Source organism: Penaeus japonicus, unplaced genomic scaffold (genome assembly GCF_977035675.1).
Source record: "Penaeus japonicus unplaced genomic scaffold, GWHDUDI00000001_assembly GWHDUDI00000008, whole genome shotgun sequence".
NCBI lineage: Eukaryota > Metazoa > Arthropoda > Malacostraca > Decapoda > Penaeidae > Penaeus > Penaeus japonicus.
In genome coordinates, this window is record NW_028234410.1 from 2,913,901 (window position 1) to 2,928,832 (window position 14,932).

General features: G+C 47.2%; 2 protein-coding genes and 1 pseudogene across 53 annotated transcripts in view; all 3 read right to left on the bottom strand.

The window, feature by feature from the left end:
* Nucleotides 1-577: 577 nt before the first annotated feature.
* On the bottom strand, nucleotides 578-2,960 carry LOC147471435 (uncharacterized; annotated as a pseudogene). The gene is made up of 3 exons (XR_015191234.1): nucleotides 2,908-2,960; nucleotides 2,468-2,773; nucleotides 578-2,381 (listed from the first exon to the last, which is right to left on the bottom strand). The product of XR_015191234.1 is annotated as an uncharacterized LOC147471435 (transcript).
* On the bottom strand, nucleotides 2,701-5,109 carry LOC147471436 (uncharacterized). 40 transcript variants are annotated; one of them, XM_086538970.1, is made up of 5 exons: nucleotides 4,739-5,070; nucleotides 4,575-4,602; nucleotides 4,501-4,540; nucleotides 2,902-4,398; nucleotides 2,701-2,773 (listed from the first exon to the last, which is right to left on the bottom strand). In XM_086538970.1, exons 1-4 carry the CDS (start codon nucleotides 5,068-5,070, stop codon nucleotides 3,911-3,913), a joined length of 888 nt encoding a protein of 295 aa, XP_086395096.1. In that variant the 3' UTR covers nucleotides 2,701-2,773; nucleotides 2,902-3,910. The 40 variants fall into 40 exon arrangements, with proteins under 40 accessions (XP_086395096.1, XP_086395080.1, XP_086395073.1 ...); XM_086538954.1 differs by having other exon boundaries at nucleotides 4,575-4,704; XM_086538947.1 differs by having other exon boundaries at nucleotides 4,467-4,540; nucleotides 4,575-4,704.
* Nucleotides 5,110-5,169: 60 nt separating this feature from the next.
* Nucleotides 5,170-14,932, bottom strand: part of LOC122260003 (uncharacterized) — a 10,277-nt gene continuing 514 nt past the window's right edge. Inside the window, exons 1-7 of one of the 12 annotated variants that reach the window (XM_086538924.1) lie at nucleotides 8,579-14,932; nucleotides 7,753-8,452; nucleotides 7,530-7,630; nucleotides 6,713-7,364; nucleotides 6,302-6,638; nucleotides 5,507-6,190; nucleotides 5,170-5,469 (exon numbers count right to left, since the gene is read on the bottom strand). The exon at nucleotides 8,579-14,932 is cut by the window's right edge and continues 514 nt beyond it. In XM_086538924.1, coding sequence (XP_086395050.1) covers nucleotides 5,414-5,469; nucleotides 5,507-6,190; nucleotides 6,302-6,638; nucleotides 6,713-7,321 — 1,686 coding nt within the window. In that variant the 5' untranslated portion in view covers nucleotides 7,322-7,364; nucleotides 7,530-7,630; nucleotides 7,753-8,452; nucleotides 8,579-14,932 and the 3' untranslated portion in view covers nucleotides 5,170-5,413. Of the gene's footprint in view, nucleotides 6,191-6,227; nucleotides 7,365-7,529; nucleotides 7,631-7,752; nucleotides 8,453-8,578 lie in introns of all 12 variants that reach the window. The other 11 variants (XM_086538916.1, XM_086538921.1, XM_086538927.1 and 8 more) reach the window with 11 other exon arrangements.

Consider the following 14,932-nt stretch of genomic DNA (forward strand, 5'->3'; position numbering starts at 1 on the left):
CAGCTGCCACAACAGTATTCACAGAGGTGAAGCAATTTCTAACAACCGTAATGGTATGTTGTGGTTTGCAAGTTGCCACCACAGCATTTTAACGGACATAAGGGCATTAGCAACGGCCCTTAGAACAATCAAAAAGACGAAGGATAGCAGTCTTGATGGAAGTGATGACTAATTGGATTTCCTTTTATTTCTTGCCATAAACCTGATAGTATCTTTGATTGATACTCCTTTCAGGGGAAATCTGCATCACGACCATTGTGCTTGTGACTACTTTGTTCATTCTTAATCTTGAGAGGCAAACTGAAGCATAAAAAAATGCACTAGCAATTCTCTGCACACCAGCACCGTAGAATCATGTGAAAATTCCTCAACTATTTTTTCCCAATGCAAACTTCAATACTCGCTGATCTAAATCGAATTCAAGTATCAACAGGTATCAACCAATTACACCCAAAAAGACTCCATCGAAGAAATCCTTTCCTGCTTCTCCCTTCAACAAAATGACCTTCCCGACTCCAACGATCCACATCCTCAATTGACGCTTTGCTTTGCTTTCCTTTCCTTTTCTGACGACGACGACGACGACGACGACGACTACTGTCCCTCCATTTTGACCTCTCATCCCGATGACGAAGACAATCAAAAATACTTTTCCCTCTGGTCCCCGACGACAATCATGACCTCTATCTTTCCGATGACGACCCATGTCCTCTTCATTTTTCACAAAGAGACGATGATGTTCCATGTTATGTTCTCTTCCCGATGACGACAACGACGACGACGGCGATCCACTTCCTTTTCTCTCTTCCCGATGACGATGACGACAAAGGCGATCCACGTCCTTTTCTCTTCCCGATGACGATGACGACAACGGCGATCCACGTCCTCTTCTCTCTTCCCGATGACGACGACGGCGATCCACGTCCTCTTCTCTCTTCCCGATGACGACGACGGCGATCCCGATGACGACGACGGCGATCCACGTCCTCTTCTCTCTTCCCGATGACGACGACGGCGATCCACGTCCTCTTCTCTCTTCCCGATGACGATCCACGTCCTCTTCTCTCTTCCCGATGACGGCGACGACGACGGCGATCCACGTCCTCTTCTCTCTTCCCGATGACGATGACGACGGCGATCCACGTCCTCTTCTGTCCTCCCGATGACGATGACGATGACGGCGGCGGCGATCCACGTCCTCTTCTCTCTTCCCGATGACGATGACGATGACGGCGGCGGCGATCCACGTCCTCTTCTCTCTTCCCGATGACGATGGCGATCCACGTCCTCTTCTCTCTTCCCGATGACGATGACGGCGATCCACGTCCTCTTCTCTCTTCCCGATGACGATGACGACGGCGATCCACGTCCTCTTCTCTCTTCCCGATGACGACGACGACGGCGATCCACGTCCTCTTCTCTCTTCCCGATGACGATGACGACGACGGCGATCCACGTCCTCTTCTCTCTTCCCGATGACGATGACGACGACGGCGATCCACGTCCTCTTCTCTCTTCCCGATGACGATGACGACGACGGCGATCCACGTCCTCTTCTCTCTTCCCGATGACGATGACGACGGCGATCCACGTCCTCTTCTGTCCTCCCGATGATCCACGCCCTCTTCTCTCTTCCCGATGACGATGACGATGGCGATCCACATCCTCTTCTCTTCCCGATGACGACGATGATCCACGTCCTCTTCTCTCTTCCCGTTGACGATGACGATGGCGATCCACATCCTCTTCTGTCCTCCCGATGACGACGATGACGATCCACGTCCTCTTCTCTCTTCCCGATGACGATGACGATGACGACGACGGCGATCCACGTCCTCTTCTCTCTTCCCGATGACGATGACGATGATCCACGTCCTCTTCTCTCTTCCCGATGACGATGACGACGACGGCGATCCACGTCCTCTTCCCGATGACGACGACGACGACGGCGATCCACGTCCTCTTCCCGATGACGACGACGACGACGGCGATCCACGTCCTCTTCTCTCTTCCCGATGACGACGGCGATCCACGTCCTCTTCTCTCTTCCCGATGACGACGACGACGACGGCGATCCACGTCCTCTTCTCTCTTCCCGATGACGATGACGATGGCGATCCACGTCCTCTTCTGTCCTCCCGATGACGATGACGGCGATCCACGTCCTCTTCCCGATGACGACGACGACGACGGCGATCCACGTCCTCTTCTCTCTTCCCGATGACGACGACGACGGCGATCCACGTCCTCTTCTCTCTTCCCGATGACGACGACGACGACGACGGCGATCCACGTCCTCTTCTCTCTTCCCGATGACGACGACGATCCACGTCCTCTTCTCTCTTCCCGATGACGATGACGATGACGACGATCCACGTCCTCTTCCCGATGACGACGACGACATCCACGTCCTCTTCCCGATGACGACGACGACGGCGATCCACGTCCTCTTCCCGATGACGACGACGGCGATCCGCGTCCTCTTCTGTCCTCCCAATGACGATCCACGTCCTCTTCTCTCTTCCCGATGACGACGACGATGATCCACGTCCTCTTCTCTCTTCCCGATGACGACGACGATGATCCACGTCCTCTTCTCTCTTCCCGATGACGACGACGATGATCCACGTCCTCTTCTGTCCTCCCGATGATGATGACGACGACGACGATGATCAAAGTCCTCTCTTCCCGATGACGACGACGACGATTCAAGTCCTCTTCTCTCTTCCAGTTATCTTTCCTAAGTCGATGGAGAAGTAGTTTGGTGAAGTTTCTGTCGAGGAAACCACAAGGGTATTAGTATTTCAAAAAGTATAAGCTGTGTATTAATATAAATTATTAACTATTAACCAGTATTCAGCACTGTATTCTCAAGATATATTCCTATCCTCCATAACTTACCACTACTTGTCGACGATGACTGCCAACCACATCCTCTTTACCGGCGACGGTGACGCCATCGATGATCATCCTTTCAGTCCCTCTTCCCGGCAACAAAGATGATGAAGAAGACATCTCCCTTCTGGCGACGTATAAGCCATTGACAAACATTCCATTTACCTTCACGGGAACGCAGACGCCGTTGATGATAATCCTCTCACTCCCCCCTCTTCCCGGCGGCGACGACGGACATATGATTCACTCTTCCCCTTCTTTCGAGTACCATCTCCTTCTCCCACGACGACGATAACCAGTAACCCTATGCAATCTTCATAATCTAAAATCAGCACTGCTATGACCAAAATCCTCCTCAATCATCAACAACAATCTTCAATCCTGTTGCTCCTCTTCCCCTAATCACAGTGAGAACAAGGCTATCCTCGACGACGACGACGATGATCCGACGATGATCCATCTCTCCTTAAAGACTTCAATCCCCTTCTCTCCTCTCCACCATGATGACGACGACGAACTTCATTCACTTTACTCTCGAGGGAATTTTCTTCAAGAATAATCCCAACTTTGTATGCACGATGACTCAATGGCGACAGTGACAACCAGTAACGAGCGAGATCTCCGCATTTTTCAAAAGAAATAGCTTGCAGTCTCGAGGACAATGATTAACATTTTCTACATAATCTCAGTCATGGATTCTGTACCTCCCTGAGAATGACGACAACAATAAAATCTTTTATGGGACTAATTCTCTTCACCATCCTCAACAACCGTACGCCAATCTGTTACTCAACTTTAGCGACCGCTTTCTAAATTGCTGGAATCCCTTGTGTAAACAACAGTATACGTATGTTGACATTCCTCTAAAGAATCTTTCATTTTCCTACTGAATAATCTCGGTCACTCATCAACATCTCGGAGCAACCTCGCCCTCAGAAACTGCTCCATCTAGTAGCGACCTCGCCCTCGGAAACCGCTCCATCTGGAAGCAACTTCGCCCTCGGAAACTGCTCCATCAGGTAGCGACCTCACCCTCGGAAACTGCTCCATGTGGAAGCGACCTCACCCTCGGAAACTGCTCCATCTGCAGCTGACATCGCCCTCGGAAACTGCTCCATGTGGAACCGACCTCGCCCTCGGAAACCGCTCCATCTGCAGCTGACATCGCCCTCGGAAACCGCTCCATGTGGAAGCGACCTCGCCCTCGGAAACCGCTCCATGTGGAAGCGACCTCGCCCTCGGAAACCGCTCCATGTGGAAGCGACCTCGCCCTCGGATGCCGCTCCATGTGGAAGCGACCTCGCCCTCGGATGCCGCTCCATGTGGAAGCGACCTCGCCCTCGGATGCCGCTCCATGTGGAAGCGACCTCGACCTCGGATGCAGCTCCATGTGGAAGCAACCTCGCCCTCGGATGCCGCTCCATGTGGAAGCGACCTCGACCTCGGATGCCGCTCCATGTGGAAGCGACCTCGCCCTCGGATGCCGCTCCATGTGGAAGCGACCTCGCCCTCGGATACCGCTCCATGTGGAAGCGACCTCGCCCTCGGATACCGCTCCATGTGGAAGCGACCTCGCCCTCGGAAACCGCTCCATGTGGAAGCGACCTCGCCCTCGGAAACCGCTCCATGTGGAAGCGACCTCGCCCTCGGAAACCGCTCCATGTGGAAGCGACCTCGACCTCGGAAACCGCTCCATCTGGAAGCGACCTCGACCTCGGAAACCGCTCCATCTGGAAGCGACCTCGACCTCGGAAACCGCTCCATCTGGAAGCGACCTCGACCTCGGAAACCGCTCCATCTGGAAGCGACCTCGACCTCGGAAACCGCTCCATCTAGAAGCGACCTCGACCTCGGAAACTGCTCCATCTGGGTGCGATCTCCCCCCTCGGAAACCACTCCATCTGGAAGCAACCTCGCCCTCGGAAACTGCTCCATCTGGAAGCCACCTCGCCCTCGGAAACCGCTCCATCTGAAAGCGACATCGCCCTCGGAAACTGCTCCATCTGGGTGCGATCTCCCCCCTCGGAAACCGCTCCATCTGGGTGCGATCTCCCCCCTCGGAAACCGCTCCATCTGGAAGTAACCTCGCCCTCGGAAACTGCTCCATCTGGAAGCTACCTCGCCCTCGGAAACCGCTCCATCTGGTTGCGATCTCCCCCTCGGAAACCTCTCCATCTGGAATGGACCTCACCCTTCTGGCACCAACCTTTCCAGTGCCACTAACCTGCCTGGTATTAGGCTATGTTTCCGATAGTTATACCAATCCGCCCTATCATAGTTGACTAACAAATGAATATTTCAATACCAGTAAACTACAATCCCTCTGAACATTCTCTTGAAAACTTGTGCAATCACATTTAAAGTACAGTAATTGTGATACTATTTACAGATATACTTCATCAGTTACCCCCAATACAGTTTAACAGTTTCAAGACTTTCAACTCCAGCACTACAGACAAGAACTTTTCCCCAGAGAGGTAACCAGAGTGGTAACAAACTGAAGTATCAGAGTGCATAGTTACTGCATTGCTAATGCACAGAGCCTGTCCATAACCCAATCCAAACAGAAGCCACCTGCGTCGGGGTGTGGCCTCGTCCCAAGAGAAGCCACCTGCGTCGGGGTGCGGGCCTCGTCCCAAGAGAAGCCACCTGCGTCGGGGTGCGGGCCTCGTCCCAAGAGAAGCCACCTGCGTCGGGGTGCGGGCCTCGTCCCAAGAGAAGCCACCTGCGTCGGGGTGCGGGCCTCGTCCCAAGAGAAGCCACCTGCGTCGGGGTGCGGGCCTCGTCCCAAGAGAAGCCACCTGCGTCGGGGTGCGGGCCTCGTCCCAAGAGAAGCCACCTGCGTCGGGGTGCGGGCCTCGTCCCAAGAGAAGCCACCTGCGTCGGGGTGCGGGCCTCGTCCCAAGAGAAGCCACCTGCGTCGGGGTGCGGGCCTCGTCCCAAGAGAAGCCACCTGCGTCGGGGTGCGGGCCTCGTCCCAAGAGAAGCCACCTGCGTCGGGGTGCGGGCCTCGTCCCAAGAGAAGCCACCTGCGTCGGGGTGCGGGCCTCGTCCCAAGAGAAGCCACCTGCGTCGGGGTGCGGGCCTCGTCCCAAGAGAAGCCACCTGCGTCGGGGTGCGGGCCTCGTCCCAAGAGAAGCCACCTGCGTCGGGGTGCGGGCCTCGTCCCAAGAGAAGCCACCTGCGTCGGGGTGCGGGCCTCGTCCCAAGAGAAGCCACCTGCGTCGGGGTGCGGGCCTCGTCCCAAGAGAAGCCACCTGCGTCGGGGTGCGGGCCTCGTCCCAAGAGAAGCCACCTGCGTCGGGGTGCGGCCTCGTCCCAAGAGAAGCCACCTGCGTAGGGGTGTGGCCTCGTCCCAAGAGAAGCCACCTGCGTAGGGGTGTGGCCTCGTCCCAAGAGAAGCCACCTGCGTCAGGGTGCGGGCCTCGTCCCAAGAGAAGCCACCTGCGTAGGGGTGTGGCCTCGTCCCAAGAGAAGCCACCTGCGTAGGGGTGTGGCCTCGTCCCAAGAGAAGCCACCTGCGTTGGGGTGTGGCCTCGTCCCAAGAGAAGCCACCTGCGTTGGGGTGTGGCCTCGTCCCAAGAGAAGCCTCCTGTGTTGGGGTGTGGGCCTCGTCCCAAGAGAAGCCTCCTGCGTCGGGGTGTGGGCCTCGTCCCAAGAGAAGCCACCTGCGTCGGGGTGTGGGCCTCGTCCCAAGAGAAGCCACTTGCGATGGTGTGTGGCCTCGTCCCAAGAGAAGCCACCTGCGTCGGGGTGTGGCCTCGTCCCAAGAGAAGCCACCTGCGTAGGGGTGTGGCCTCGTCCCAAGAGAAGCCACCTGCGATGGAGTGTGGCCTCGTCCCAAGAGAAGCCACCTGCGATGGAGTGTGGCCTCGTCCCAAGAGAAGCCACCTGCGATGGAGTGTGGCCTCGTCCCAAGAGAAGCCACCTGCGATGGAGTGTGGCCTCGTCCCAAGAGAAGCCACCTGCGATGGAGTGTGGCCTCGTCCCAAGAGAAGCCACCTGCGATGGAGTGTGGCCTCGTCCCAAGAGAAGCCACCTGCGATGGAGTGTGGCCTCGTCCCAAGAGAAGCCACCTGCGATGGAGTGTGGCCTCGTCCCAAGAGAAGCCACCTGCGATGGAGTGTGGCCTCGTACCAAGAGAAGCCACCTGCGATGGAGTGTGCCCTCGTACCAAGAGAAGCCCCCTGCAATGGAGTGTGGCCTCGTACCAAGAGAAGCCGTGCTGAAAAAGAAGCTGACTCCGCCGAGCTGAAGCCTCGTCCCAAAAGAAACCAAAACAATGCATCATTCTGGCCTTGTCCCCAGCACAGGCCACCTCTATCAAAGGGGCAGCCATCGCCAACTGTCTCACAGCCACCGCAGCATTAAATACTCGCACAGCCACCGCGCTGCTGCAATCTTGTTCATTTCTACTATTCCACATCAACCATGCTCACAAAGAGGGGAACCATGATTCACCATCATATCTGCAAGATGGTGTGACTATTATCATCTATTCAATTGTATTCAATTGAAAACAAAGACTTTTTTCAAGAATAATCCTAACTTTGTATGCACGATGACTCAATGGCGACAGTGACAACCACTGTCAAAGATATATAATGGTGAACCAATTAAGGGTAGCTTCTTACCAAAGTATGGGAAGAAAATGAAGAGATGTATCCTATGGCGATTGATAAAAGATTCCTACTCAGTGCTTAGAGTCCTGCTAGATGATTTCCTCGACAAGTCCCTATAATATAGATATCATTGTAGTGCTTTTCTTTTTATATTCAGCTATTATAAACAATTTTGATATTGGTATCAAAAAGTCTTTTTTGTAAATCCTAGGAAACATCTGATTATATTACGAACCTTTAGATTTCCATAATAATCTCTAGCCGTTATCCATGCTTCATTCCGTTTTTGAGTGCTTCCTCTTCAGTTTAAGAGTACAATAAATTCTAACTGTACCTTATCAATAATTGATCCATCTTTATCAAATATGTACCCTTTCCAAAATGCATCACAAAATAACATGACATACCACAGAATGTATATCTCCCAAAATATTTCAGTATAACCATGGGTATAGCATCCATAAGTGATTATTATTTTACATGGAGGAAAAATCCCACCCACTTTCCCACTCAATTTGTAACCCACCATGGAATTACAACAGAGTGCCCATCCTTGAATTTATGAAGCACAAGTTAAAAACCTGAGCCACAAAAATACTAAAGATTATTTTCCTCCATGTTTACACCACTAATATATATATATATCTCAGAACACAGTAGAATATGATCATCACAGTATCATATATAAGCATATAAACAGTAACAAATTTCAGGAGTCACATGTTATTATGGCAAACATTCTAGGAAATTTAGCAAAAATCTATAACAACAATTACAGGGGTCACATGTTACTATGGCAAACATTTTAGGAAACTTAGCAAAAATCTATAATAACAAGTTTTCACATTTCCACATCAAGAGGGACCGTTGCATTTTAAGCACATCCGCACTAACGACTACCGAACATGTGGTACTTGATAGTTGTTCATGATTGCCTGAAAAAGCACTCGACATAAGGCTAAAACACCAGGAGCCGGACATGGAAGAATTTATCAATGACAAAAAGGAAAGGATAACATTTCAAAAGTAGTTATTTGAGGACAAGTGAATATGTGACTCACCATTTTATGTTATCACTGCTTCAGTAACGAGTTCAGTCCCCTCATGAATCCATCTATGCATATCACGGACACCCTCATCTCCCTTCACTATCTGAAACTGAGAGAAGTCAGCACCCCCCCCACCCTCCCTAACCAAAATCTCTCACTGTTGAACTGGGATATCTAGATAGAACTCATTGCTACCAATTTCATCTTTTTGCTCTGTGTTGATTATGAGAACAGTGTGATAATTCAACTGATGTGTTGCAAGTAATACACAACAACCATTTATATACTTTTACCAATAGCACTGGAGCAGCATCCCAAGGTGAAGAGTGGGTAGTCCATAGCAGCTACATCACTCCAGCCTCTGAACTGCTAGGTAATAGATATACAGGGTGAATTCCCCCACCCCACCCACCCTCCGTCCCTCTCTCCCAGGAGTATGTTTGTATACTTTCAACAACACTGAATGCTTTCTTTCCTTCAAAGCATGCAAACACCGATTAGTTACCATTCCTCAGAAAATACCTTTCTCAGTGAATCCATGAAGGTAGCAATGGAGGAGGAGGATCCTTAGAGTTGATTTGATGGAACAATTGATTGTGATGGAAAAGTGAAGGGACTGGCATCCTCTCTGCAGCACCTTTCCTACAAATAAATACAACTTTTTCCCACCCCAACGGAATATTCAGATTACCCCCAACACATATGTGATACAATAGTTGCAAGCATTTCAATCTTCAAAATACTTAAATTTTCAGATTAGTATGAAACAGATTTGATTACAATTATATTGCAATGCAAGAAAATATACATACACATCTGGCTTACTAGATTTTAAGGCTGTATTTTCATCACGTAGTACTGATCCAGCAGCAGTCCTTTTAAGACCCTTCTGAATAGACAACAACATTATAAACGCACCCCCCTCCCCTCCCAAAATCTACCATTGAAATTTTTGTATTTAATAACCTCTATAACCCATACTTTTATTGTCGGAAACCTCGATGTTTTTTTAATTGCACATCTGAATTTCAAATGCATAGATATAAAACAATGCAAACCCATCACTGGCCTTTACCTTGCATTTCACATTTCAGAAGCTGATGGGTGAATGAAGGGAATTCTGCTCTTCTCAGCTGTAGTTTTCAGTACCTTGGAAGCCTTAAATACTGCAAGTGTGACCAACTGGAGAACCAATCTCTCAGCAGAGGAAGGACAACTGCAACAGTCTAATAAAAGAGACATCCTCCCCTTTCCCCTCCCCAATATTTTGAGGGAAAAAATCCATTTGTGACTGCCATAGTCTACTAAAGTATTTGCAATTGTTAGCTTACATTTAATCTTTTGCTGATATATGTTTTGAACACAATAAAATACCTCTTCTGCAGGGACCAGGAGAGACCAGGAGATATTTCGAAGCAGCTGTTGATCAGGCCCTTTCCGCAGCGAAACAGGTGTGGCCAAAAAGTTCTGTGAAAGCTACAGCAATCAATTCTACCCCCCCCCCTTCCCCCCTTTTAATCCTTTAAATATTCTCCATGATTTAAAACCAACACTACTATTCTAAATACATAAAAGATGGGCACAACCTTCTTACAAACTTCTTAAAAACCATGTTACAGGTTGCCAATAGCAGACTGGAAGCAACTTTACCTGAATACAAGCACGTTGTAGGGAAGTGAAAAACAGCCAGTACCTCAGCCAGCGGTATACAAAACATTATCTTGCAGGCTGCAATCACCAGAAAACTTGTCTCCAGAAAACCTGGTGGTCCTACTGAAGAAAAACCATGCTCTCCACACCAAAGTAAGCCTACTTAATGTGCACATAATGGCCTGTACCATGACTGTCTTAAGAGTTCTTGAAGAATCATGACAAAATGAATGTAATCCAGGCTAGCACAATTGCACAACCAATAAGCTGATGCGTCACATTTGACAAGAAAATATCAATAGCATAAATCAAATCAAAAGTAAGGGAAGTTAATTTTGGATCTTTCACAGTATGTAGACACTTTCTCCATTCAAAATTAAAACTCCATCAGAAATGGACAAATGGCAATACAATCGAAGCTTCTTCCCTTATTTCTCCACAAGCAGAAGCGTAGGCTATCCTCAAGTACTGGGTTCACAGCTGGGGACTTTCCTCTGTATGTACACTAAGAATAAAATGTCAATTTCCCCCCCACCCCCAGTTTAAATAATATTCAATATAAACAAATATATCTCCAATTGCCAAGATAACCTGTACTAATGAAGGTTCTTTTTAAAGGCCCTATACCTTTACTGTTGCTAAGATAGGTCATGTCTCCAACTCGATTTGCAGCTTGTCCGTGATGACCCTGGCCACCACCTGCATATATACTGAAGAAGTGACTTGCCCTCCCTCCCATACATAGAAATAATAGCATTTAAATTCTATCTCTCTCAGATTTTCATAGGTGTTCCAAATTTGTACAAATGTGCAACAGCTACTACCAAATTATTTTCCTGACGAGTACATGGATGATCACCTGCCACAGGGGGTTCATACTGGCAACCACGTTCACCCTGCCCAGCAGTTTCCTATGGAGAAAAAGAAATTCTGTTTCCCCGCCCTCCCAATAACTACCTCTATTCCCTTTATCCTCTTAAATCTATTATAGCACATAATTTCTGACCTGTTTACCACTAGTTTTGTCAAGTATTTACAATTACTTTTGAGATTATGAGACTATTACTGAAAATAGCACAGCACATCTGCCTATAAATTATAATTTTACTTATAAACAAGAGAACTAAGTCTATTATTTTTATTTTCTATAGAAGCATAATGGTATAAAATCACCTTTCTTCATTCATCTGAATATTCAAGGAATAAGAACAAGTTGATTACTTGTACCTAACAAGATAATTTCAACTGACATATTGTTCTTATGGACCTTGAATCCTTGTATCACAACTGGTAAGAATACAGTTGCATCCTAATCAACCTAATGCAGATCATATGGATTAAGTTCTCAAAATGCAGGAACACAGCTGGAACCAGCTATAATAAAAATCAGTTCTACTGCACTTTAGAGATTCAGCCCAAGTCATAAGCCACAAGTTGAGAATAACAACTAAGAAATTTGAGCTTGTGAACCTTGGCCTTCACTATACAAAAGAATCTAAAACACCCTTAACACAATTATAATGATATACCCAAGACCCATAAACCAACCTCAAATATTGATAAACCTTTGTTTCTTATACATACATTTTAATGAGATCACTAATTTTTATTTCAACATCAACATCAGTGAAATTATACAGATCAACTAATGGAACTTTCTAAAATCCCTGAATCTTGTCCACAGAGTAGAGCAAGTACTAGATTCATAGTCATATATCTGACCAAAACAGCACCCCCAAATACTTACTAAGTGTTACCTACACTTATAGATCCTCTTCTTTGGTAGATGGTATGGTCCTTTCTTGTAGCAACAAAACAGTATGTGAACACCCATAAGCCGCCTCGAAATATAGACACGCTTCCTTTCAATCTTTTGCAGGAATGCTCAACTCGGAACTGGCCACACTAATTCAACTCGATGCAAGGTTGCCTGATGTGTCCCAGCATGTAGCTGCATCTGCAGAGATTCTTAGTACCCAACGCCTACCTCTAATCCCCTTTCTTCATTGGCTTCATTTTATACCAATTCTTTTCCACAAAATTACAACATTGATAAGTAAACTCAAAATCCACTGACAATGAGTGCATGAAGTAGCTTTCATAGAAATTCCAATGCATGCATGCTTAGAGTAACAAGGGCACAGCAGTAATGTACAATTCGAAGATGTTGATTGTTTTTAGTCCTCTATGCAAGAATTTAAAATTTTTATTTACATTCATTCACATATTTGAGGAACATCAACAAAATGGTAGAGCAACTAAAAAAGACAATCTCTATCCCATACACCAGATAAATATTCATGTCAGATTTTATTAGTGCAAGCAGCATATCAAGTTTTGCAATGTTACCTTACTCATCATTAAGGACCTTGTAATCCTTCTGGTCAGGTCTGCTTTGCTGCCAGCAATCCATGTAACTCTCGCAGACAAGGGGGCGGAAGAGGGAGACGAGGGAGACAGGCACTTCGTTGCACGAGTGGAGCCATTCATCTCCAGGACTTCTAAAGCCTGCAGTAAACTTTCCCTCCTCTATGCTCTACTGTTATATACCCTTTTATCACCACATAACTACAAATGGCAATTTCCTAGTTACAACAATAATTAACTAATAACTCAGGCATTAAGACTTGATAAGTAGTTTAAAGGTTTGTCAAACTACAAACTTACTAGAAACAAAAAAGGCAAAGATCTTCAGCACACTTGTTACCTGTGTCTGGACAATACACGTACGTGATGTATCCAATACCCGAGGACGGCAGTACCGCTGAAGACATCAACCAACGCAACCAAATTTGTTAGCCGTCATTCCTCCAGTCACCTGTTTGGTAAAATTATTTCTTCCCCAGAGCTTCCCACCGGTTCTCTACCAAACAGTTCATATTTACTAGCCCCATTGCAGTTACGTGTTTGAACATATTTCAAATTTGCTAACAACAACTACAGGACAAACCACAAAATTGGAGTTTTACACAGAGGCTGCTCCCAATCTGCATACATTTCTTACTGGACAGCATCACCTTCAAACTGCAAATATACTAGTACTCTTTCCCCATCCCTATCCCATTATGCAAAACATTTTACGGAAATTGTAATAGGAAGTTATTTACCAGTCTCAATTTCAGAAAAGGTCTTCTTTGACTATATAGAAATTTTGCCAACAGATAAAATTGTCATACGTTTCTTGTGTTTCTTTTTTCCAAGTATTTTTGTTATAGTTCCAGTTGGATAGATGTTCACATGCCAAATTCTGCATTTCCTTTAGTTACCCAATGTACAAAATACCTGTATTTCATTCGCTGGGTTGAAGATAGCTCGGCCCTATGCCTTCAGCTACCGTTACTCTTCGGCTGGCGACTGCAGGACCCCATGCCTGCAGCCATTCTCGTATTGACCTTGTGTATACTGCTTAGTGTGGTATTTGCTGGATGTCCACTCATGTTACTTCAAGACTGATCAGCGGAGGACCCCATGCCTGCCACTGGTTGCTGTTCACCGGGACTTTTCCTTTGTAATCTTAGTATTTCTGCTGCGCAGATATCGGTGTGCCAATAGCTGCACAATCTGAAACGATTTCTTCCCTCCCCAAGCACGACAGGTTTGTGTGGCAGTGCCACGTTATGTAAATGTTATTTATGGCTGACGATAGTGCAATCCTCCTCTTACACAAAGTAATATTAAAATGGTTACATCTTTTTCAATGGAATAATGAACAAATTTGTAATTCCCAAAAACTAACATTAGATAGACATGGCCTACTTCATTATGATCTTACATGATGAACTTCATGCAAGTCAAGTCTTGTCTACTGTCAAATTGTTACCTAAGGGGTCTTGTGGAACTCCCCATAATGTAGATTCAACACTGGCTCACCTCAACCTGTCGTGGTCACCTCCGCGAATTCGGTAACAGCCACGACCGTCACCAGGAACAGGTCAAATTAGGAAGCCGGACTGAAAGTACTGTTATTGGTTGCCCTAACCTAGTCTACTTAGTCACTGAATTTTGATTCAACACCTTGATGAACTCAATCTGCATCATGAAAAGATAAATCTAGAAGAATGAAACAAAGTTTATCTCTGGCAAGTCAAATAAGTGGTATTCTGACTAGACTTACACATGGGATGAAAAAGGACATGTCTGTTACTAGCGTCACACCTGGGTCATACCTCGCCCCAGCAGACCACGCTGGACGTCACCGGGTCTTCACACCACCAATCCTCGGGATGGACACAGGCCATGGGATGAGAGAAAGTGTAAGAGAGGCGTTGCGGTTGGGAAAGAAATCAAGCAAAATGAAGGAGCTACACATGAAATGACTAAACTTTGCATGATGACTGAAATGAGTGAAGCCCTACACCAAAGTCTTGGATATTTAGCTTCAGATGATAATTTAAAGCAATGAACCAACTCAGCAAAGCTTATACTGAATAGACACTGTCAAGTAACGTTAACATAACCTATTAAGACTCACTACTCCATCACGTGACCACAGGCTTTAACCGATCGCAAACCCTACTTCGGAAAAACAATCACTATGGTGAATCTACATTAGATAAGTCGATACCAGTACCACCGTCTCGCGGGAGGAGAAAACCGAGGGGGGTCGACCTGGGGCGGGGCCGGGTTGAGGGGGGGAGTCGACAACCTTCCAGCGAATTTCACCGCTTCGGGATGGCTGCAACAAAGTGTACACACGGTAACCCTTTCCCAGTAAAA